The 23,238-nt window shown below is 39.5% G+C and overlaps 1 protein-coding gene across 1 annotated transcript; it reads right to left on the bottom strand.

Moving 5' to 3' along the window:
* Positions 1 to 1,841: 1,841 nt before the first annotated feature.
* On the bottom strand, positions 1,842 to 23,199 carry dqx1 (DEAQ box RNA-dependent ATPase 1). Its single transcript, XM_040157642.1, has 12 exons — positions 22,880 to 23,199; positions 18,492 to 18,894; positions 15,638 to 15,831; positions 12,291 to 12,744; positions 8,600 to 8,908; positions 8,284 to 8,383; positions 7,702 to 7,860; positions 6,067 to 6,258; positions 5,548 to 5,673; positions 5,004 to 5,194; positions 3,843 to 4,033; positions 1,842 to 2,880 (listed from the first exon to the last, which is right to left on the bottom strand). Exons 2-12 carry the CDS (start codon positions 18,828 to 18,830, stop codon positions 2,685 to 2,687), a joined length of 2,451 nt encoding a protein of 816 aa, XP_040013576.1. The 5' UTR covers positions 18,831 to 18,894; positions 22,880 to 23,199; the 3' UTR covers positions 1,842 to 2,684.
* Between the last annotated feature and the right edge of the window lie 39 nt (positions 23,200 to 23,238).

Below are 23,238 nucleotides of genomic sequence, written 5' to 3'. Positions count from 1 at the left end.
TTACCCATTAAGGAGCCAGATATTTTTCTTCAGAGTTGGTGGAGACCAAACCACCTGCCTGTGTGATAAGGCAACTGTTTGCTAACACTGCCAGATCAGCTTTGTAAGGTATAATAATATGATAAATGTTGATAATTTATACTTTTAGTTGATTGATTAAAATCAGAGAGTCAGAAAGCTGAACAAAGGTGGAAAAAGTCCAAAGTGCAAGTTCATTATCTTCACATGAAGGATCTTTTAACTTCTTTTAATGCCTCAGTCAAGGATGAGAGCAATTTATTTTAGTAAACTTATTGATGGTAACAAGAATAATCCCAGGTTTTTTTTTTTTTTTTACAATTTACAGGCCCCTCTACAGTTCCCACTTTTCTGAACAATTTTTGTATTTCTTTGTCAATAAGATCACTATTATCAGAGCATCAATCAATACTCCATCCATAGATATAGCACCACCTTGCAACCTACACTACTTTGAACCCATCTCTATGAATAACTTCATAGAGACAATATTTCTGAGAAGTTTCAGTCTGTCTTTTGTCAGACACACAGCATAAACAGTGCTCTCCTGAGGATGTTAAATGACACCTTAATGCAAGCTCAGTGTTGTATTGAATTTTAGTGTTTTTGGACCTGAGCTCAGCTTTCAAAACAATGTCTCATGGAATCCTCATTTACAGGCTACAAAAGTGGATTGGACTTTCTCATTCTGCTCTTGGCTGGTTTATATCATAATTAGCTGATAGACAGTTTTATGTGATGGTCGGCGATGATATGCCTGATGCTGTTATCTGGAGTTATGGAGTGCCTCAATGGTCTGTTCTTGGCCCTATTTCATCCTCTATTTATATGGTACTGTTGGTTCTTTTAATTCGTTGTTTTAATATAGTTTTTCATTTTTATGCTGATGACACTCAACTGTAGTGTCAGACCCAAAGGACTGCCTGGGCTGTATGAGAAGCTGGATGTCTCAAAAGACATTTTATTCTCTAATGTAAAACAGAACTCTAAGAATTTAGGTGTCATAATATACTCTTCTCTGGAATTCTCTGTTAACACTAATAAACTTACACAATCATGTTTTTCCAGCTACTAAACATCTCAAAAATCAGACATATTTTATCTTTCCAAATGACTGGGTTATTGTAATTCTTTATACTCCTACCTCAGCCAAAGAGCTGTAGCTCATCTGCAGATGGTTTAAAATGTTGCAGCCCATCTTCTAGCAAAGAGCAGGGAGCACATTACTCCAGCGTTGGTTTCTCTCCATTGCCTGCCAGTGGAATTTAGAAATCAGTGTAAAATTTTGGTTAATACTTATCAGGCTCTACATGGGGGAGCCCCTGAGTACATTTCTGAAATTGCTATGTCTATATATAGAAAATTAAAGTCACTCAGATCATGCTTTTTGATGCTTTTAATTGTGAAGCACTTTGTAACTTTTTTTGCTGTATAAAGAAAAGCTTTATGTAGCTTCCTTACAACAACACACTGGGCAGCTCAGTCCTCTGGCAAGACAAAGTTTCAGCTTCAGAGCGCACAAACATGCTTCTGTCCATGCTGAAATGCACTGGTTTGAACAAAAAATTTATCTAGAGAAATATTGTCCTCTTGCTCATGGTCCAACTTTTATATTCAAAACATAGTATGCCAATGCCCAATGGCAACATCTTCCTCTTGATGTCCTGAGTTCAGCTTGGACAAAACCACGAATACTGAGAAATAAAGATTTACATTGCCTTTAATACAACACAGAATTATTAGTTTTACAGAAAACTAGCAGGAGAAAATACAGTAAAGCTAACTGAGGCAACTATAAGGGGAGAAATCACTCAGGCAAGATATTTCAAACATGAAAAACCACACTTTTATTTAAAGCTTATTCTCAATAACATTTATATCATATTAAATAGGACATAAAAATCCATTTTACACAGATATTTTTTATTACTGACACAAAGTCAGAGTGAAAAAAAGGCAGAATGAAGATTTAAGCAGGAAACCCAAACATTATACAAAGTGTTTCAAAAAGCTGAAAATAGAAGCTGTGTGCATCACTGCTACAGTTTCATCACAGATTACACTGAGCCCTGAGAAGCCATCTGTTCATCAGTCCACTGCTATGAACAGCATCTTTATAAAGGTCAAAATTCACACTATAACAGTTTCTCAGCTCACTGAAGTAGCATATATTGATTTAATAGGAATTTCAAGGGTTTTAACAAAAATGAACCATCGGTGGTTTGATAACGTTTTCCATCCACCTCACTTTTTTCCCGTTTTTGTTGTTTTCAATTAAAAAATATATTTTTGTCCCATCAGTGTCCACATAAAACTCCACAGTTACAGTGATAACACGTTTTGAGACTATTTTTGTAGAATAATTTAGAAACATAGAAATGCCTCATTAAATAAAAAAGAGATTTGAAATAAAATTTTAAAATTTAAAGTCAAAACATAGCACTATAAAACACAAAGGAAATGAAAAGGTTTGAATATTTTCTAAAGCCACTGTATAGAAGATAGCTTAACAATACATTATTGTACATTAGTGTTTTCAGTAAAAGTCCAAAATGATTAAACCTCAAATGAGATTTCATAGACTAATTCATACAAAATAGCAAATCTCAGATCAAACAATAAAGTGACAGCTGTGTGATGAGTGTCTTCTCCTGAGCAGCTCCATCTCATTGGACAACACAGAGCTCCGTGCTGGACTGATTGTGAGTCTCTGCCGTCCTGTTAGTCATGCTGTGCTTGTCTGACCCTCCGTCATGTTCGTACCCATGGGGCTGCAGACTCTGCCTCAGCTCCATCAGCAGCTCTTTACCATCACTTGACGGCAGGTTTCCCAGGTAATACTGAGGGGCCAGCTCCACAAGCCTACAGCAGAGCGAGGAAAATCACAGGTGAGCTGAAAATGTTACTGGATTGTTATTATGTAGGGTTAGTAGTGGCCCTCTACGCACATAACTGAATCCCCTAAATGTTGATATTGGCTCTTAGAGATTGCAATATTCATTAACTGAATAGTTTGACATTTTGGATGATACATTTATTGGCTTTCTTTCCAAGAGCAAGATAAGTCTCATGTCTGTTTGTTATGTACGCTGCTGGGCCTGCATTCATAAAGGATCTCATCTTACTTTATACAATCCACCTGGATGGTGCTAAAGTTTCCTCTATTCACAAAGCTGCTGAGAGACACTTTTAGTAAGGAACAAAGAGAACTCCTGGCTATTTCTGGAATGACCTGAAAAGCACATGTTATTAATAACTCTCAGATATTCCAAGTTTTTCAGCGCCACATTGAATGCGAATCCTTATTAACTTACCTGCCATCAAAGTGTGCTTTTGAAAGTTAATTGTTATTGTATTTTTCCAAATTCCTGATACCATTAGGAGTATTACCTACAGCAAATCAGCAAATGACTGAATGTGAGCAGTTCTCAGTGAGTCAGGAGTCCTCTGCACTACCTCTGACATTTCTAAGACTGAAGAATTACTTATAGAGCTAAATTCTGCCTGAATTACTCCTAGATAAAACACTTGGAGTGCCTTGCAGCCAGGGAGCAATAGCCTAGCTTAGCATGAAGACTAGAAGCAGGGGAAACAGGTAGCATAGCACTATCGAAAGCTCAAAAATACACCTACTAACATCTCTAAAGTTCCAATACCTGACCCCCCTTAAAACCAGCAGGTGTCTTGACTGAGTCTTGCTTCATCAAAAACCGACTGGATAAGATGGATGTTTAGAATCTGAACTGTTTGATCAAGAAAATCTAAAATAAAAGAGGCGCCACGCAAAATCCTATCCCCATAACCAATCCCAGAGTTCGACTCACATCTGGGGGTGGACTTCGGAAGCGATGCGAATACAGTTATCGCGGGAGATGGTGAATTCATGGTAGAGGACCCAGCTGGGGGGGTTGGGGCACGGCTGGCGACACAGGTAGGAAGAGAAGGGATGTAGGTGAGCCACATGGCGGTGAGTTAGCAGGAGGTAGTTACCTGAGCCATCCACATCATGAGCCACCTGAGGAGGAAAAGAACAGCATTTCTCATGACCTCAAAGTGAGAAAAGATAGGATGAATTGTGAAAGATTGTGACATGTGTAACATGTCAAAATTCCTCCTTGACCTTCTTTTGGGACAAACACTGAACTTTTAATTTTTGGAACGAAAAACATTCAATGTAGCTACAGTAGAAAATGAAACCCGCTGTCACTTGGCAGCTTAAAAGGATTTAAAAGGGGCGCCTTCACAAGCCCTAAATGCTAATGTCAGCTTGCTAAGATGCTAACAGCATAGCTTTAATGAATGTTCACAAAGTGGGAGGGTGGGGGGGTTTCAGGGAGTCTGTATGTTTTGATATAAAACTTTGTACAAAGTAAGAGAGGAAAGACTTAAAAATTGTTTTGTTGAGCTGTTTTGTATTAAGTTTTTTGACTTTTAGATGTTCCTTAACACATTCCACCCATTTATAGTGGAGTGGTGGCTTGTCATATTTCCAGTGAATCCACACTAACCGTTGTGCTAGTAATGACAGAAAGGGTTATTTTTGGGTCTGGTCACATCTCCTTATTTTAAATACTGCAAAACATCTCAAACAGATCGGACCAAACTGATACCAGAAGTGGACGTCAACTGCACATGTGATACAGAGTGGTTTCATCTTGATGACAGTGGGAGCAGGTAGTATCTGATCCTGGAAACATCTTAGCAAGAAGTGTAGTCTATGTATGACTTTAAACTGTAATAAACCTGGTTTAAGGTATTCAGATGTTGAATGAATTTTTGAAACTGCAGACTGCATATACTGTATGTATGTATGCGTGTGTATGTATGCGTGTGTGTGTGTGTGTGTGTGTGTGTGTGTATATCAAAAGAAATATATTATAGTATAAATATAATAGCATAAATATAAAAATAGTAACAATTGAATTAAAAGACTTGACAAGTGATGAAATTTCTATTTTACAGTTTTAAGAAAACAGGTTGTTTACTTTGAGGAAGAAGCCTGAGATGAGAGCACGCTTGATATTCGTGCAGTTGTCCTGGCATCCAAAAGCAGGAGGAGAAACAGGAAGCTCTATTCGCTGCATCACCTCCAGCAGCTCCGCCCTGATCACCACAGCCAGTCGTAAGGAGGCAGGATTGAGGAAGTTTGTCGTGCACCATGCCTCATCCTGATTATCTGCAATTGCCAGATATATATCATTGAATAATTCATTTAAATATCCTTATCTGTAATTAAAGTATCCCACTGCAGCTTTCCCATTGTGATCGTAATACTAAATTGTAGGACTTTTTCATTACGTTACATGTACAAAAACAAAACACTGTAATCCTTCCTATTTGGCTAATGCTAACATTGCCATATTTAAAACACATTCCATATTCATGATAAGCTCTAAGAGCACCTGATTTTATCTCTCTAGTAAGACCTGAACAAATGTCTAACATTCCCTGTCTAAACTTGTTCTAAAAAATTACGCCCTGAGCGGGGACCCTGTAACTACCATGTGATGGAGGCTGAACTGTACGTACGCTCTATGAAGGCATTATAGATATTAATGAGAGTCATGTGGTCTCCCTCTGTGTGTATTAGAGGTCGCCAGTGTGTGACGGCAGCTTCTTCTCTGCAGGGTTCTGCCATCATGAAGCACGAAGGCGCTGAGACAAGACAAAGATCGGATCACGTTTATTTAAAATAAAAGTGCATTCAATACGTAGATATGAAAATGTGCTGTATATACAATCAGTATTGATCAATAAATGTTGGTCGCTATTATTGACATAGCTATAGCAGTACCTTTCATTGTGTTAAGGTCATAAGTTATCAGTTGTATCATATCTTGACCAATGTGAGTTGATTTTGTGATTTTTCACTGATAGTATTTACCCTCCTAATGTACAGTAAATTTGATCTAATTAAGAGCAATAACGCCTTGAATTTTGTTCCCAGATATGTTTTGACTCTAGTTTGCATGTGCCATTTCTGGGCCGAGTGTGTGCTACTGTGTCATCTGTACTAAACAGTAAAATGATTAACTTTTCTTTGGTTACCTGTGAGCATGGCAGCTATAGTGAGCAGCTCATCAACGCAGTCGTATTCGCAGGCAGCAATCAGGGCTTTAGCCAGCGATGGCTCCAGTGGCAGCTCCGACATTATGATGCCCACCTCTGACAGGTTGCCATCATCATCCAATGCTGCCAGGTAGTCCAGGTCCTCCAAGGCCTGCATTAGAGCCTCAGGGGCTGGGAGGGAAGGAGAGATGAATGGGAGTTAGAAATATGCGCACCTTAAATGGGCTTAAAGGATAATTTTGGTGTATTTCAACTCGGTATGTTTCCCATAAATGTGGCTTTATGGGTCGTGCTAACTTCGCACTCAAACCCTCCATCGCTGAGATTCGGGGAAACAAGGACTTGCGCAAAACAGCGTATAATGGGGCAACTAGCACGACTGTCGTACAGCTTTTTCCAAAGAAACGTTTCAAACATTTGTCTCTGAGTCTGACCCCAAACTAAACACAGAATGTAGCTGCTGGGAATAGCCATTATGGCTAACTTAGTGGCACCTACATTTGGGGCAGCCCCCTGCATATTCATCCACAAATGTCAGTTTGTTTACATGTGTGAGGCCTTTCTCTGCTGTTATACTGTCTTGTGAGGAAACTCAAAAACCCAATGGCGAATTAATGCTGTTGATTACTATGAGGACCAGTCATTTCATTGTGGTGATCGACGAGGAGCTAAAACAAACAGACAGAAAGGCAACAGGACTGTCCTGAAAGACAGCGTACCTCTGGAACCAGCCCAATGAGGAGAAAGCCTTTAGCTCCAGAATCCAGACTTGAGAAAATAGATGTCTCCAGCAGAGTAACCACAGCAATCATTTTGCAATGCCTATCATTTTTATCATTTCATTTTTATTTCACCTCCTCAAAATGATGTGTGAGGGGTTACGTGTCGAGTAAATACTAGCATGGTTATATTTCGGGACCCACTGAAAAAATATTAAAAAATGAAAACATGGCAGATTATTCCACATTTGATGCTCTAGTGAATATTTGGAGCAGCAGGACGGTGTGTGTGGGATTGAGTCAAAATAATGCGTGTTCTTGGTTATGAAGGAACAAGTCACCCCTTGCAACAGTGTGGCTCACTGATGTGTTTTTAATAGTTGGATGGAGCTCTGTATCAGGCTTTGATACACACGCAGTACTGCAAACATGGAAGCCCTCCTACAATCTGCCACCCACAGCCTAAATCTTCATGTCTATGCTTCAAAGTTTCTCAGTTTAGGTCAGCATTTCCTCACCCTAGCTGGGAACAGCTAGGGATATACTGCTTTCCTCTCCATCTCCTGGCCTATAAATATCAATCAGAGCATCCCAGTGTCCTGTGCACAGAGGCAAATGGAACTAGTCTGTAACTCCCACTTTGGTCAACAGGCATTAGAGGTCTTCATGATCTGAAACAGACCTGTGGAGAACCCACCTGCCCCGATATACATAAATTAATTTTTAAAACAAACACAGACAAAACAAAAACAAATCGTTCTGGTTACAGTCTTTGTGCTAAGTTAAGCTGACAGGCTGCTGGCTTTACCCTTATATTTAATGTACAGACATAAGAGTGGTATCGAGTTTCTCAACTTCCAAATCTCAAACTATGCCTATAGTTTATAAAAGGTACCTGGTCTGTCCAGGAACTTGCACTGTCCCATGTCAGCAATATCAAGCCTCTTGAGCAAGAGCACCAAGTGGCTGAGGTTTTCCTCCATCACCCCTGGACAATGAGCCTCCCCCATCCCATCATCATAAAGAGACTGGGGGTACAGACGAAGACACAGCCCTAAAGACCAACAAGGACAAGACAAGTGGTAACCAGTCATGATACAGTCAAATACTGTAGTTGTACAATTTGATTTTTAGCCATGAAATCCATCTTTTATCGCCAATTATTAATTTGTTTCTAAAATATCATTACACACTTTAACACTTAACAATCTGATACAGTCGCTGAATTGTAAAATACATACTGTATAAGTTGGCTATAATGAGCATTTAATGAAATGGAGTGTTTTTATATGCTTTTGTTAAGTCCAAAGCCAGAGTCAAAATTAGCCACAGTGTCTTTTTTGATTCTGCCACTACAAGTCCCCAATGTAAAACATTTTCAAATCTTATGCATAGTAAGATACTCTACATTGAGGCATATCAGTATATCAGTATATTAGCTGGCAACCAAAACAGCAGCAATGACCCTTTGACCTGCCTGGAAGGTGGCTGTTGACCCTCTGAGCTCGCATGTCAGCCTGGTGTTTGCTGATCATCCTCAGGACCTGCGAGTTTGCTCTTATTTGTGGATTGTAAACCTGAGGCAGAACGTGAAGGAAAAATGGAATTGTTAGTCTCTTGCAAATAAGTACACTTTAAATTTTGTATTTTTTACATTTAGCTGGTGTAGCTCACCTTGTTTTGAGCAAATAAATACAATAAAAGCATAAGAGACATACGTAAACAGGATTATTTTTGTTATGATGGTCTTTAATTTAATCAGGGCATTTTGTCAGTACTGAACATAAACTCACAGTTTTGAGTTGAAGGCCTGTGTCTACGACATAGCGAATGGCTGGCAAGGAGAAGGAAGCCTCTGAGAGCGTATCGCTGAGGATAACCTTCCTCTTGACCCCCGGAAACCTGGTTCCCATCACCGAGCTGCTGTCAGCACCCACGGAGCTGTTGTTCTCCCTCATTTCAGAAGAGTCAGGGTCCGTTTCGTAGACACGCTGGGTCAGTCCACCCAGTCCAGCATGGAGGGGGAAGATACTGAGAGGACCAAGCTGAGGACTGAGAGCTAGGCACTCCTTCTCCAGTAGGGCCACACACTCTTCTATTTCCTACAAAAAACAGGGAAGAGTGGAGAGTCCATGTTTTAATCCACTCTTTCAAACATCGACTTACAAACCTCCCACATACACTGAGAGGGTTTATTTCAGCTGACACAAGGAAACCCTACGAGGTGTTTCTCTGTGGTTTTATTTGTTACACTGTGTATGTGTGTGTGTGTGCGCTTCACTAAGGATTATCTTGAACACATCGGTATTACCAGTCAGGTCTTCAGGCACAAATGTTACACTGTATTAAAGGGACTGACGACGAGTCAAGGAGCAGGAGGCGTAGTGATGTTGACAAAAAGGGAGTTAAACTGCATGAGATAGTTTGATATGCTGAAGGTCAATATGTACAGATAGCTTTGGACATGAAGGGAGAACAAATGACAGATATATTGTGCCTGTGTGTTGTATATATTTGTGCTTGTGAGAACCAGGACAATGCACCAGGGGCGTCTCAGATTGAGGTATCCTTGTTTCCCTCCTTTATGAGACAAAGTTGGTGAAACTGCAGTATACCACAGAATGAAGACCAGTTTTCTTTTTGTTAAAAATGCAAAAAGACAGAGTATTCACTAGGTGTTGATGAGTTTCTACCACTAAAAAAAGTAAATCTATTACTATTGATAGACTTCCACTTTGTTTCATTGTTGTTTTGTTTTACTTTTCACAGTACATCAGCAATGCACTGCTGTTTTTGCATTTTTGCACATAGAAAATAATTCTCTTAATAAAACCCCTTGATGACTAGTACATCATTTAACTGATTAAAATTACACATTGTTAATATTAATAATTCCACAATACTTCCACAACTTTGAAGACAGGACCTATAAGTCCAGACTTAAAGTGTTCATTGTTATGCCCTGTATGGTGTCATTCTGTTTACCTGCCCTCTGTTCATTGTTTCAGGAAGCTCTGACCAATCATTTGCTCCGGACCACTCAGTGGCAGATGATCCACCTATAAAAAGCCATTCCTCCACCTTCCTCACTCTCTCTCACAGCCAGCAATCTCCCCACACCACCTTGTTTTGGTTTCTCTTCCCCTAGGTTTTTGGAGGTTTCTGCCTTGTATGCTTTCTTAATTGGATGTGGTGGTAAGATCCCTTTCGCTTGTTGAACAGTGGGGCAAGTTATCCTTGCGTTTAGAGGTAGACCATGGTAACTTACTATGGTTTACCTCTAAACTCAAGGCAATGAGGTACTGAGGGAACCAGCTGAACTGATTTCTCAGCTCACTATTTTATTATTTTACTTTTTTTGTTTTAATGTAATCCTTGGTGGGGACGCATGTCCCTGTTGGGATTGTGCTGTGTAATGCTGTTGGCATTGTTTGGCTGATGGCACCATGCAGTGCTTTTGCTTTCGAGCCTGCCACGCCTCAAAGAAAACTGTGAGGCATAAGAGTTTTATGGACTTGTAGTGAGGGACTGAAGTTTACCACTGATGCAACTTTTGACAAGATGGCTTTGTTTCCCTGTGATTTGGGTTGTCAGGGGAGACAGTAGCTGGCTTTTGCTGTTGTGTTGAGTGTACGACTTTGAGGCTTTGTGTAGCGCTAGACTTCATCCTTTATATCTCTGTATATGAGCTTTTTGGGTTGCTACTATAGGTTTTCTTTTTTCTTTGTATGCATCCCACTGACAGTTATTTTTATTTTATCAGTGATAGCCATTCAATATATTTGCATTTCTGGAATTGCCTCTCTATGTAGTAGTTATCATTCTTACTGGCCGAGTTCACCATTCTCACATAGGATTCAAATTGTGTATCCATGCTTAAGGGGTTCACAGAAAATGATGCATGTACGTACTGAACATGATATGGAGGACAACAGCTGGTACCAGGCAGAGCGACATCAGTACACAACTATCTTCTTTAGTCTTTCTTATAAAAACAATGTGGGGCAATGAATTCTCTCAGCCTACGGTTTATAGCCACCATGGTTGTATTAAAGGTTATGTGCACTTGAATAAATAGCCAGGTGTCCATATGAATGTTTAAAGAGTTACTGTAATCATTCCACCTGTTCATTATGGTTGTGAAGAGATCCCTTCCTGATGCGCTTTCAACATATAATAAGTTATGGGGGACAAACTCCACTCCTCATTTTGTGGAGTAATTAATTAATCAACTAATTGATTCATTGTTTCAGTGCTACACATGTTATTTTGAACAGAACTCAGGGATCTCTGGGGTGTTTGGATCATGACAATGCACTTGCTTTTATCACCTACGACCACAGATGGTGTTGTCAAATCAACCTAGATTGAAATTCTACAGATGTTTGCCAAGTTGGTCAGAAACATAATCTCATAGACATTGGCCAACATGTTGATATTTTGTCTTAACACGCATATTCATTGAGACTGCAAAATTTGGTTGGTACAAATCTAAACATGTTATTTTTTTCACTCCAGAACCTATAATGCCCACCATACATCTGTTGCTGGAGTGCAACAGTGGGTCCAGCCTTATAAATGCGAATGTCTTTTACTGACTGACTGAGTAATAAAGTTACACCATTGTTCAGCTGAATGCCACTTTGACTAAGTGTTGGAGTTTCCCCCATTAGTCGTTACTCTTCCAAAAAGAACAGGCGTAAACATTTTCTAGCAATAGAAACTGTTTGCGCCTGTTCTTTTTTGGGTGTGAAAAGTCTGTAAATCTAAAAAAGGCTCTAAGTTGTCAGCACTGTCTGTAAACACCCCCCTGATAAGTGCTGACAACTTAGAGCCTTTTTGCTAGATTTACAGACTTTTCACACCCCTTTGGTGACTTTTCTTCAGAAAGGCACCTAGTGAAAAATCTAGCGACGTTTTGGACAAACCGTAGCTACTTTCCATAGAAGAGAGTCACCCTGTACTGCCCCACGTGTGCAAGGTTGCGCTTTCCCTCCGCAGACACACCTTTCTACGTGTCTCATTCAATTGCCTGCATGGCAGCTGACACAGACGTGAATGAGCTTCTTTCTCTCTGACTGATAATTTTACAAGTAAATATAGCTGAACTCACAGCTTAACTATTAACTGTGGTCATAAAATCAGGATTTTAGCAGTGCAGAGCAGCAGTTTGGTAATTGCTTGGAAGTGACTGCTGGTTATCATGTAGCCTTAATGGACTTCATTTCAGTCACTATTTAATATTTGTTCCGTTGTCTGACAACAGAAACAAAAACATGTAAATGAGAACAGCTTTTACTGGGAATGCGGCTGTATTAAATTACTGTATATGTGAGCACAGAGAGTAGGAAAGAAGGAAACAGATAAAGGTTTTGACCTAGTCTTGTTTTCTGATACTTTGTAAGTTATAAAAAGTATTTATAGGTTGGCTTATTTTCTGTCCTCCCAGAGTATTCAAAGCTGTATGAAGTATAAAAGTTATACCTGTGCACTTGCCAAAAACACCATCACATCTCCTTCCTCTCCTCTTCTGTGAAGATCCAACACCATGTGGCAAGCAGCAGCCACAGGTTCCTTCCAGGATGAAAGCTCCCTGTACAACGTCTCTACCTTGTTCATTTCCACAGTCTTTCTGTTTTCCTCTACCCCACCCCCCTCCTCCTGGTCTCTGGTAGCCGGGTCAGTGAGCAGGCTGTCCAGGGACAGGTGCGGGACAGAAGGTCCCAGGAAGGTGGAGAGGCGAGGTGCCAGCGTTGGGTGAGTGAGGAGAACAACCCGAAAGTTGTCTGGCCTCTGGCGGCAGACGTCACACAGCAGGCCCAGCAGCACGTCGGTGGGCATGGTGCGCTCCTGGAGCTCATCTAACACCACGACACTGTACTGATGCAGCAGAGGGTCTGACATCATTTCCTCTAGCAGGAGAGTGTCACTGACAAACCTAGGGACAGTGAAAAAAAATAGATGAGGGAATAACCAAAGCTCTTTAAATAAACAAATTTCATAGATTTTTAATCACTTGGACAGCAACAGAAACCCCATAAAACACCATCAATTGCCAGGGACTCAGTTAATGAAGCCTGGAGAAAAAACACTTTGGGTTCTATTTTCATGCAGGTACAATGCCAGTTCTTAGACACCAAACAACATCTCTGCACCGATGTGGGAGCAGAGACATGACTTAAGCTGTGTTATGCTAATTAGGTAGCACAGTGCAATTTTGGTGCTCATTTTGGCACAAAACTACATTTGCATTAATACCCGCTCAGATCTCCTCTTAAATGCGGGACAATTTTTGTGGCTTTACCTGGCAGAAGCACACACACAGATGTCTCCGAAATTAATAGGAATCCACACTCCTGGCACAGTGTGGATACCTTTATTTTAATTTAAATCTCTCATGAGACACTGGAATTTAATGTTAACAAACCTTATGCGTTTCTGTAAATACTAACTAGCAGAAGTCCATATCTATTTTCTTATTTGTTTTTTTAAATACATGAGGGCTGTTTCTTTTTTTCCCCATTGGAAAAATAAATAATGATAGTTTGCAAAAATATTTGTAAATATTTATTGTACTTTAGAGAAATAAATAGGTGTTCCAATTAATGTGCCTGTACATCAGCTGGCTGTTTATTCTACCACTGACAACATATTTGGGATGAAGTATATTAATATTTGAGGTGTTTTAAATTGTTATTTTGGAACTTCAGGTGCTTCACAGAGGTTCTCTCTCAAAGACGTCAGTCTGTCGCTGTTTTTAAGGGGGATGAGAGGAGCTCATATGATTAAACTCGCCCTGAATCTACCTCCTCATTCTGTATTCCTCCTACTCATAATGTATTCAGGCTGTCTTTCACATTGGGTCCAGCTGAGCTTCAACGCACCTGGCTTGTGCCAGCGCCTGTGGTCACCAAAATTGCAATAAATTTGCTCATCATGCCCAGTTGTGTTTGTGCCTGGAGACTTTGCCTGCGTTTGTGCCCTATTTTGGGATATATTGCATTTGAAAGTACATGACAGAACACACAGGGATCAGTTTTTAGTGAATACACTGCAGAAAAGAACACCGCTCTAACACTTTTACTTCCAATTCGGTCAGCAAACTGTAGGGAAGAGAACAAAGAGTCATGGTGTGGCTATTAGCAAAGAAAGACCATGTAACATTATCATTACAAAACTGGATGAAATCCAGTGAAGTCGTCTACATTACCTACCTGGGGAGGAGGAGATGATTACACATGATAAGGCTCAGCAGTGAGCTCCAAAAATAAAGCAGTGAAAGAATCGTTTCATGGATTTCTCAAACATGCACATTTGCAAAGCACATTTTGAATAGTTATATCATGTTGAAATCTTTGTTGTACTAGCGCTCAATTGAAGTATGTTAGGCCCAAAAAATTCCCAAGGAACACTGAGGATTTGAAAGCAGACCTTTTAAGGTGTATCCTTTCCAGGAGGTCAAAGGCAGAAAATAGCTCTTAGCATGTGACCTGTTTATAGTAGGTTTTTAAAAGGTGATCATATTTTTTGGTGTAGTTTAGTTTCAGACGGCTGAAAGTCCAAAAAAAGTCTGCTGGCTTTGTCACAGTTTTTTTAAGTATACTCACCCAATCTATTGAAAAGTGTATGTAAGTTAAAGGAATGATTGGACATTTTAGGACATACGTTATCTTGCAATGAGTTAGATGAAAAGATGGATACTGCTCTTGTGTCTGTTTGTTAAATAAAAAGCTGGAGGCTTTCTTGATTAGTTTAAAGATTGGAAGCTCACTTCATTGCTCAAGAATATGTCTGCCAACCCCTCTAAAACGTACTAATTAACATGTTGTATCTAGTTTGCAAGAATAAGAAATTAGTTTTATAGGGAGTGAAACTATTTCTCTCTGGGACAGTGACTTGCTGGAATCTTGTTGTCACTGTGAGGTTGCCAGGCAACCAGCAGAGACTTCAGAAAATCACTGTGCAAAGAGAAATAGTTCCAACACATTGTTTCCTGCAAAACTAGCTTTAGGGAAAGCCCAGCTAGCTGTTTCCCCCTGCTTCCCATCTTTGCGCTAAGTTAAACCAATCAACTCCCAGCTCCATTGGTAGTATTGCCAGTAATCCTTTAATAAAAAGGAATATTGCCATGGTAAACAAATTTATGATACAGTAAACTGTGAGTATGAAAACTTCAATGTTTGTACCTTGGATATTTGTTGAAATTACCATATTAGTATGACTTTTTGGACATTTTTTTTAGCTTTCAGCAAAAATACAGCCATAATGAGGTATATCCATGGTGATAGTGCTAGTAATGATCCAACAAAGCCAGATTTCTGTTCACAAACAGCTGTCAATCTTAAACACTTCACTCTGATCACAGAGGGGCAGTGCAAACAAAGGGTGTGTCCACATTCAAGTATATAGGAAATACTCTACAATGCTTTTCTTGTGTTGGAATACAAGACAGCAATGGTTGTAGAATACCACAAGAAAATGATCCATTGCCAAAAAAATAAAAAATTTTGCTGTTCATCCCACCAAAGAGATGAACAAGTCTGATTTAGTCCTCCATGGTCTGACACTATGATCTCATCCAGTAGGAGTGAAAGCAATAAAAGGGTTAAAAGTGATTTCATGACATTACTTTGGGAATAAACACTTCACTTCAACATTACAATATCTGCATAGCTCAGTTTCCTTTCCAGTGAATGACTACGGGGAAGAAATAGATTTCCATTTTGTTGTTGGTAACTGTAATAGTACAAATGAAAAGGATAGACATTATCTAGTACTAGGGAAAATGACAAGATGTCATTATCCAGTCCTCATTATCCATTCATCCTAACCTGAGCAGGGTGTCGGATGTACAGCTGTCATCATGAGACACTCTGTAGCCCACCTCCAGACCCAGGCTGAGGTCCATCTCATCAGCCACGCGAAGGGCCAGACTCACTGCTGCCACCGAGTAGGGCTGGGAACAACAAACCAGTCCCTGGGAAAACTCATAGGACAAAGCATACTCTACACACCACTGTGGCACCTGCAGGGACAACAGGAGGAACAAGACAAAGGTCAACAAGAGGAAGTAGTAATATAATACTGAGGAAACGAGTGATTACACACACTTTCTCAGTTTTTTCTGAAGCACATGATAACCGTAAATAATAAGTTACATTTGTGTAACACCTGCTACTTTAGTATGAAAGTGAAAAAAAATGTCCACGGATTTCTCCCACATTCTTATTTCTCATAATGTTCAGCTTTCATTGGCTTCTTGAAGTGTAAGTTTAGGGTGATTCAGCAGCACACAGCAGGAGGAAGAATAATAGTACAAGGAGTGTCAGTGAAAAAAAAAATTGCCTCACAGCAATCTTAAATATGAAGACGCCAATTCAATTGATTACAATTTATTTGAATTTGTTATATCTGAGATGGAACCATGTAGTACATGAGTCATAAAATCAAAATAATCAGCTAAAGGAGGTTACATTTTTAATGAGAGCTACAGAAGTGGGTGACAAATTCAATTTGGCTTTATGACCTAGCCAGTTTACTATTAAACACATTGTGTGTATCCTTACGGCCTAATAAATGTGTTGAATACATTTCTTTTCTAGTAAAACATTTGCCAAGTCCTTTTTTGAAGCATTTTGAAACGGGCACTCTTTATCTTCATGTTTGCAAGCTTGCAGTCTTCTTCTTCTATGCTTTTGTTGGCATTGTGCTATGTTTCTTTGGGCTACCGCTACAGACTGTAGATCAGTGGAGTAGTCTGGAACTTGTGGCAGAAAAGTGTATTGCATTGAGCTACAGAAATTAGGGACCAACCCACAAAAACATTGCTCTATACCACTGATCAAAAATTTCACAGGATATCTTTAAATCCAACAAATAAAATCTTGCAACTATATGCCTACAGAAAAAAAACAACCATATCATATATCATTCGGCAATAAATTAAGACTGCTCTGGGCTTCTTCCTCCAAAGTAGTGTAGTGTTATCTTTAAAACATCTTCAGGAAGATTCAGACAAGGTGTGTGATGCAGACTGTATCCACATCCATCAGCTATTTCATCCATGTGGCTTACAGCACTGTAGGTATGGACATGTTCCAGTAATAAATTAACAAGCAACTGAAGTGCCCTCCATTGATGACTGGAGAAAATAAACATGGGGCACAATGGACCTTGAACTAATTTTTAATCAAAGCCTGCATTAGATCTAATGACGAGGACAGTTTTGGTTACTACTTGGTTAAAAGTTACTACTTTTGGTTTCTGCCATCTGCACAGACTTAATTAAACTATTGCGAAGAAACTGTACAGTGGCCAAGAGAGCTCAGCACACTGCAGCGTAAGACTAGAATTACCACAGTTGTATGACAAGTTGCAAGTCAAGTTGCAGTTTACATCCATGTCTGTCCAGACTCATACGTGTAGTGAAGACTTTGAAGGAATTTAATAAAAAGTATTAAATGTATTTTGTCACAATTAGCATATGAATTCTTGAGTCATGACTAAAAACGTGTTTTGTGAGGTGACAGTGACCTTGACCTTTAACCACAAATTTCTAATCAGTTCCTTTATGAGTCCAAGTGAATGCCCAATTTAAAGAAATTCCCTCAAGGCCTTCCTGAGCCATCGAGTTCATGAAAATGGGACGGACGAATGGATGGACGGAAGGACAACCCTGAAAACATAATACCTCCAGTCATAGCTGTCATCAGTAAAGACGCATAAAAACACATGAATTTTGTAGATTAAGATTTTACACAAAATATACTGAGATCACTTTTAAAAATATAATAAAACAACTTTAACGTGCTGTTCACACATTACTGCATATATTGTGTAAGAGAAATACAAAAATATAAGATATACAATAATAAAAGACCCTAGAAGTGGCCATTCTGCACGAGTTCTTTTTAAAACTTAAAGTGCATTTTGCTGATAGTGTTTCTGTAAACATTTTGAATAAGGGACTTTTACTATACTATACTATAATGAAATATATTTTACATAGTTGTATTTCTACATTTAGTTAAGTAAAGTCAACTACTGTTGACTATTCCTAGCGTTCTAAACTTGTACTTGTTGTAACTTAGTTCTGTTGTTTTGTGTACACATAGCGTTTAGTGTATTAGCAGTGTATTTCTTCGTGTTACTGAAGGTGATTCGTGTTCTATTTATCTGCAGCTTCTTTAAATGCAACATCTATTTGTTGTTGAAGTGGTGAATAGGTTATCTCTATTTGCTTCTGTTTGATGGAGTTGCAGTGCATTGAGCTCTTTCAGCCACAGACGCCTTATTTATTAGGTCAATTTCTACACTGTATTTAAAGTTCTTGTTTACATGCAGCGGTTTGTGTTAAGAGAGAATGATGCTTTTAAAAAACAAGTCAGAATCAGTAAAGTAAGGTGTTGAATAAAGTACTATTTTGTATCAGTACTGAAATCAGTACTTGGCAATTGTATAGAAAATGTTTTTACTCATAAACCACCTCTCTCAAACAATGTTAACGAAGTATTTCAACGGTATCGAAAACAAGGCTAACTTTTCCCATGTACTGAACTTCAGCTACTAGAATTGCAATAAACACAGTCAATTTGTGAATATCAAAAATTCATGTTTAGAGCTTGATGCAAATAGATCACGGCGATTACATGTGATTTGGCTTGTAGCCCTGTCGGTCCTGGTTACCTGGGTGCTTTTTCCAGTTCCACTGGGTGCACTGAGCAGCACCATGTTGTGGCTCTCCAGGTGCTCCAGCATACTCTGCCTGAGCCTCCATACGGGAAACTGCCGCCTCTCTTCCAGCAGGGCATAGTATCGTGAAGAAAAGGGCAAACCATCATATGGGTTTACTTCTAGGTCTCCAAGCACTTCATCCTCCCTTTCTCCTCTTTCTCCATCTCCTTCATCTTCTAAATCCCCAGACAGGAGGGAAGAAACAGACAGGGAGTCGAGGGCCATCGAGAGCCGCAGCTGGGACCCAGCGGAGGGGAAGGTGGTGGTAGGCTTTGCTGGTGGTGATGACATTGTCAGCAGAGGGTGGGGATAAGAAAGGAGTGAGGGGCTGGTTCACAGAGAGACCTGAGATTACCTGCAGAGGTCACGTGAAGCAAAGGAATCAGAGGCGGTGATGTTAGACCAACAGTATACTAGATACGCTTTGTTACTGAACACAGTAAGCAAGATTCATGTTAGAAATAATTCTGAAGTTGCAAATTGCCTGCGGTGTCACTAAACCCTTAACATTCAACTGACAGTACCGTCAGAGGAGGTCATACAGCCATACAGCAACAGCTGAAAGGAAGAAAAATCAAGAAAAAGTGTATTTTACCACAAATGTCAATGTGAGGTAGATCTAAGGGGCCACAGTACTTCCTGTCTCTACTCTACATTTTCTCCATTCTCATTTCCTCCACAGGCCTGGCCTAGGAACCTGCAAAATGTTTGGTATTTGTCTGTGTATGTTTGTCTCCACCCAGATGCCACTGAGCGTGTTGGACAGCTGCAACAGACACGATCTGTTCAGAGAGGATGGCCTCCGGGCACTTTACTGGTGTGCTGGTTCATTTATGTTTTGGGAAGACAAAAAAGCAGATAAAAACAGAGGCACACACTTGGAAAACAGTTCCAAGCTTCTACTTGTCCATCATGTAGGGGTGTGATATAGCATATTTCCTGGACATTCCATTGAAAAACCTTTGATTAAATTAACACAAGACTGTTTCTGGCTAATCTGGTTAATTAAATCGCTGAAAACTACAACTACAACTTACGTTATCACACTGATACAGCAGTCATGTAAACCTAATACTGCCATAAAGCAGTTCTTCTCACTCGTTTGCAACATTGGCCACAGTTGCCTAATATAATCAGAGGTATTAAAGAGATACATACATTACTATAAATGGTATAATGAATATTTGGCCATAACAATTTGTCCAAAAAAAAAAAAAGCCAAACATTTCCTAGTTCCTAGGCATGTGTCACTATTTTCTTACATTTTTTAGACTAAATGGCTACTTGAGAAACCTATTGACAGATTAATCGGTATTGAAAATAACTGTTAGTTGCAGCCCTAATTTATATAGTCCCATAGTCTATCATCATCTCACCCAACCTTTCTATCAGCAAAGGACGAGCAGAGTGTGAGAAGGTACAAGTCAAAGAGTACAATGAGTACAGTGACTGAATGGTGATGTTGCGTCACATGAGCCAAATAGCAGTGGAGCTGATACAATTAGATAATTATTCCATCAGTTCACAGAAAAGTAATCTGAAACTATTTTAAGAATAATTTTTTTCATGTAGTTCATGTAGTTCTCTAATGTGAATATTTGCTGTTTTTCTTTCTCTTATCATTGTAAACTGACTTTATTCGGACTGTTTTGAAGACATCACCGTGGATTCTGGGAAACCACGACGGGCATTTTTCACTTGTTTGGACATTTCATGAACAATACAATGAATCTATTAATTGAGAAACAAACAGCAGATTAATCAATAACTACAATAATTTTTAGTTGCAACTCTAGAAAGCAATAAGCTACTTCGTGGTGAGACCACTGGTTGAGACTGAATATGAAAAGTCTGAAAAATACATTGAAATGCAACAGAATTATTTATTGAGGGAAGAGAAGAGGGGGTTTGAGATAATACCAGTGCATTGCAACATTTACTGAATGCAACAAGACATGAGCAGAGGAGCATTTATGAGACAAATGTGCCAAATGGGCAATGGTCAAGGCAAAAAAGAAACCAGAAATGGGCTGTAAATGTGTACATTTACCATTTTCTCATATTGATCCTTACATTGAATCACTGCACACATTGAAGCAGTATGGCAGATTGGGACACAGTACACAGGTCGGGGTATGGAAGCTTCATGAATACTGTATAGTTTCTGACACTCGTTCAAAAACTGTCAACTACTGAAAGTTGCCACCAAATGCTTGTTCAGATTTTCAGACCTATTTACTTATTCTTAGCTCTCAAATTTCTCTATTTAAATCTTAAGTTTGGGAAAAGGGCTTGGGAGAAAAATGTGTTTGTACTCAGAAAAGTGGGGAAAAAAGCATCATTTTGGGGCTGGGTATCAAAACTAACCGCTGTTTCATGAACTGTAGTATTTAGGGCAGGTACTGAATATCTGTTCAGAATGTTTATTTATTTTTACTCAGATATTTAGAGATTTAAATCAGAATTGTGGCAATTTTAAGAGTATTTTTTATTTAGGCAAAGTTCTTTTACATCTGCTTGTGTTTAAACAACATTTCATGCCTTGCTTCTTTCGTCTGATGAAAAAAGGGTTTTTCAGAGAAAAAAAAAGATTATATGGATCATACACTAATTTCGGGAAAATAACATCATACCATAATAGCATGTATTGTATAATATGAGTCCCTGAATTATACTGGCTTGTAGTTACATGATGTAGACAGAGTGGACACATACACTCATTTAGATGCAGTGTCTTCAGAACCTGAACAGAGACCCGACAGCATCAATATCGATATTTTTATATTTTATATTATTGTTATTATTATTAATATTATTATTATATTATTTTTTATATTTTTATCATAATACATTTAGACCATTTATTCAGCACTTTGCAGACACACCACTGGGCAGCAGTTCATCTGGGGTCTGCCTGTACCAGTTTTGCACTAATGAATTTGGGATGTTTCTTTCATTTGTCCTTGCAGATCCTCTCAGAGCTATCGGATCAAATGGGAAATGTCAGTGAACTGTAACCTGCACATTTTTATCCTGATGTCACAGCAAGTTTCATGACCCTGTGTTCAGTTAGGTTGTGAGAACTATGAAGCAGCTTTTCTTCAAGGACCTCTCTGTATTGGGCTCTTTTCATAATTTCTTAGAGTCTCACAGTCCCAAAGCTCCTGCTGCTGAGAGGCATCCCTAGCATGATGCTACCACCATGCTTCACTGAAACAATGGTAAGGATAGATGATGAACCTCAACTGGTTTCATATGTTTTTAACTCAGGAGAAGCTTACATCTAGCCACCACAAAGGTCTGATTAATGGAGTGCGGGACTGGTTTAGTCCATGAAATGTCAAAAATAGGGAATGATGTCCATCACATTTCCCCCCCACCAACAGTCCAAACCCCAAAGATACTTAGTTTACTGTCATAGTCAAGAAAATCAGCAAATATTCACATTTGAGAGCCTGGATCCAGAAAGGTTTTCTACCGAAAAAGTTACAGGAATGATTAATTGATGATCAAATTTGTTGCTGATGTTTTTCTGTCAATGGTCTGTTGAGTACTACCGAGATGACAATCATTCTGGGAGGGTTCTCCATCTCTGAAGAGGAACTATTAATGTCACAGAAAGCACTGGCTTTTTTGGAATCTGTCCCCCTACATTAAAAGGACGTTATTACCCAATTACAGTTTAACCAATGGCCCTGTGTCTTAAGAGGAGTATTGCTTTCAAACTTTTCCTACTCCACGGTGTAGAGCCCACTACCCTGAACACCAGTACAGTACCTTTGTCAAGCCGATAATGTAATTTTTGTTGAGGCAGCGTAATTTTCTCCCCTTGCTATGTCTGAGACTATGAAAATTATGTGAAGGGGATCATCTCATATGAATCACCCATGGGTGGAGCCACAATTCCAGTTTGAGCACAGGTAGCCAAAACAAAGGATGCTGTAAACACCAGTGGCTTTGTCATGATACTATAATAGGCACAATTTCTCTGTAAGGAATTCTAGCTTGACTCTTTCATTTTAAAAGCACTATTATTGTGGGAGACATTTGAGCGGATTAGTGTATGGGGCAGAATATAAATTCCATATCACGGCTGTCTGTCCGGACTTACGGGGCCCCCCTGAGTAATTTTAGGGAGGACACTTAAGCTAACCCATGCCCTTTTCTTGGATCGAAACAACAGCTTCTTTCTTCTCATTTCTTATCTCCGAGTGCCATTTAAATTCTGCAGGAGTGACGTGTCAGCTGACAGGGACACAGGCGTACATCAAACAACTCTGAAACACACAGAAGTGAGCAGACACAGGGATAACATGTCAGAGAGTGGAACATCGTCTTACCTGTCAGACATATCGACAGACGGGTGAAGAAACCAAACCGAAACATTCCGCCCTCAGCCTAGTGTGAATGTGTCCGCTCACTCCTGGCTGCCGTCGTCAGTTGCTCACGAACCACATTCACATACCGGAGCTTGATGAAACCAGGAACGGAGAAAAATGAGCGACGTTCACCGTCTGTTTCGGTGAATCCTTCCTGGCCCTGGTTATTTCCTGACTGCTGACAAGTACAATAAAGGACGCAGGTGCTGAGTGGCTGCCTTAGCTAGCAGCCGCCATGTTTGGCTGTGTAGCTGTCAAACCCCGTGATACATTCAGGGTTCCTCGGAAACCTCCGAATGTGCTTTGGGATCCACCGAATA

This window comes from Xiphias gladius, chromosome 20, assembly GCF_016859285.1.
Source record: "Xiphias gladius isolate SHS-SW01 ecotype Sanya breed wild chromosome 20, ASM1685928v1, whole genome shotgun sequence".
Taxonomy (NCBI): domain Eukaryota; kingdom Metazoa; phylum Chordata; class Actinopteri; order Istiophoriformes; family Xiphiidae; genus Xiphias; species Xiphias gladius.
The sequence above is the reverse complement of the archived record's forward strand: the minus strand, read 5'-3'. Positions and strand labels throughout refer to the sequence as shown.

What these genes read in the sequence shown, in the direction of transcription:
- dqx1 (XM_040157642.1), bottom strand. Translation starts at nt 18,830, where the DNA reads ATGTCATCACCACCAGCAAAGCCTACCACCACCTTCCCCTCCGCTGGG. An exon ending in GAACTGGAAAAAGCACCCAG is followed by an intron (nt 15,832 to 18,491) that starts GTAACCAGGACC and finishes TTGTCCCTGCAG; the next exon opens with GTGCCACAGTGGTGTGTAGA. An exon ending in CAGGCCTTCAACTCAAAACT is followed by an intron (nt 8,384 to 8,599) that starts GTGAGTTTATGT and finishes GTTCTGCCTCAG; the next exon opens with GTTTACAATCCACAAATAAG.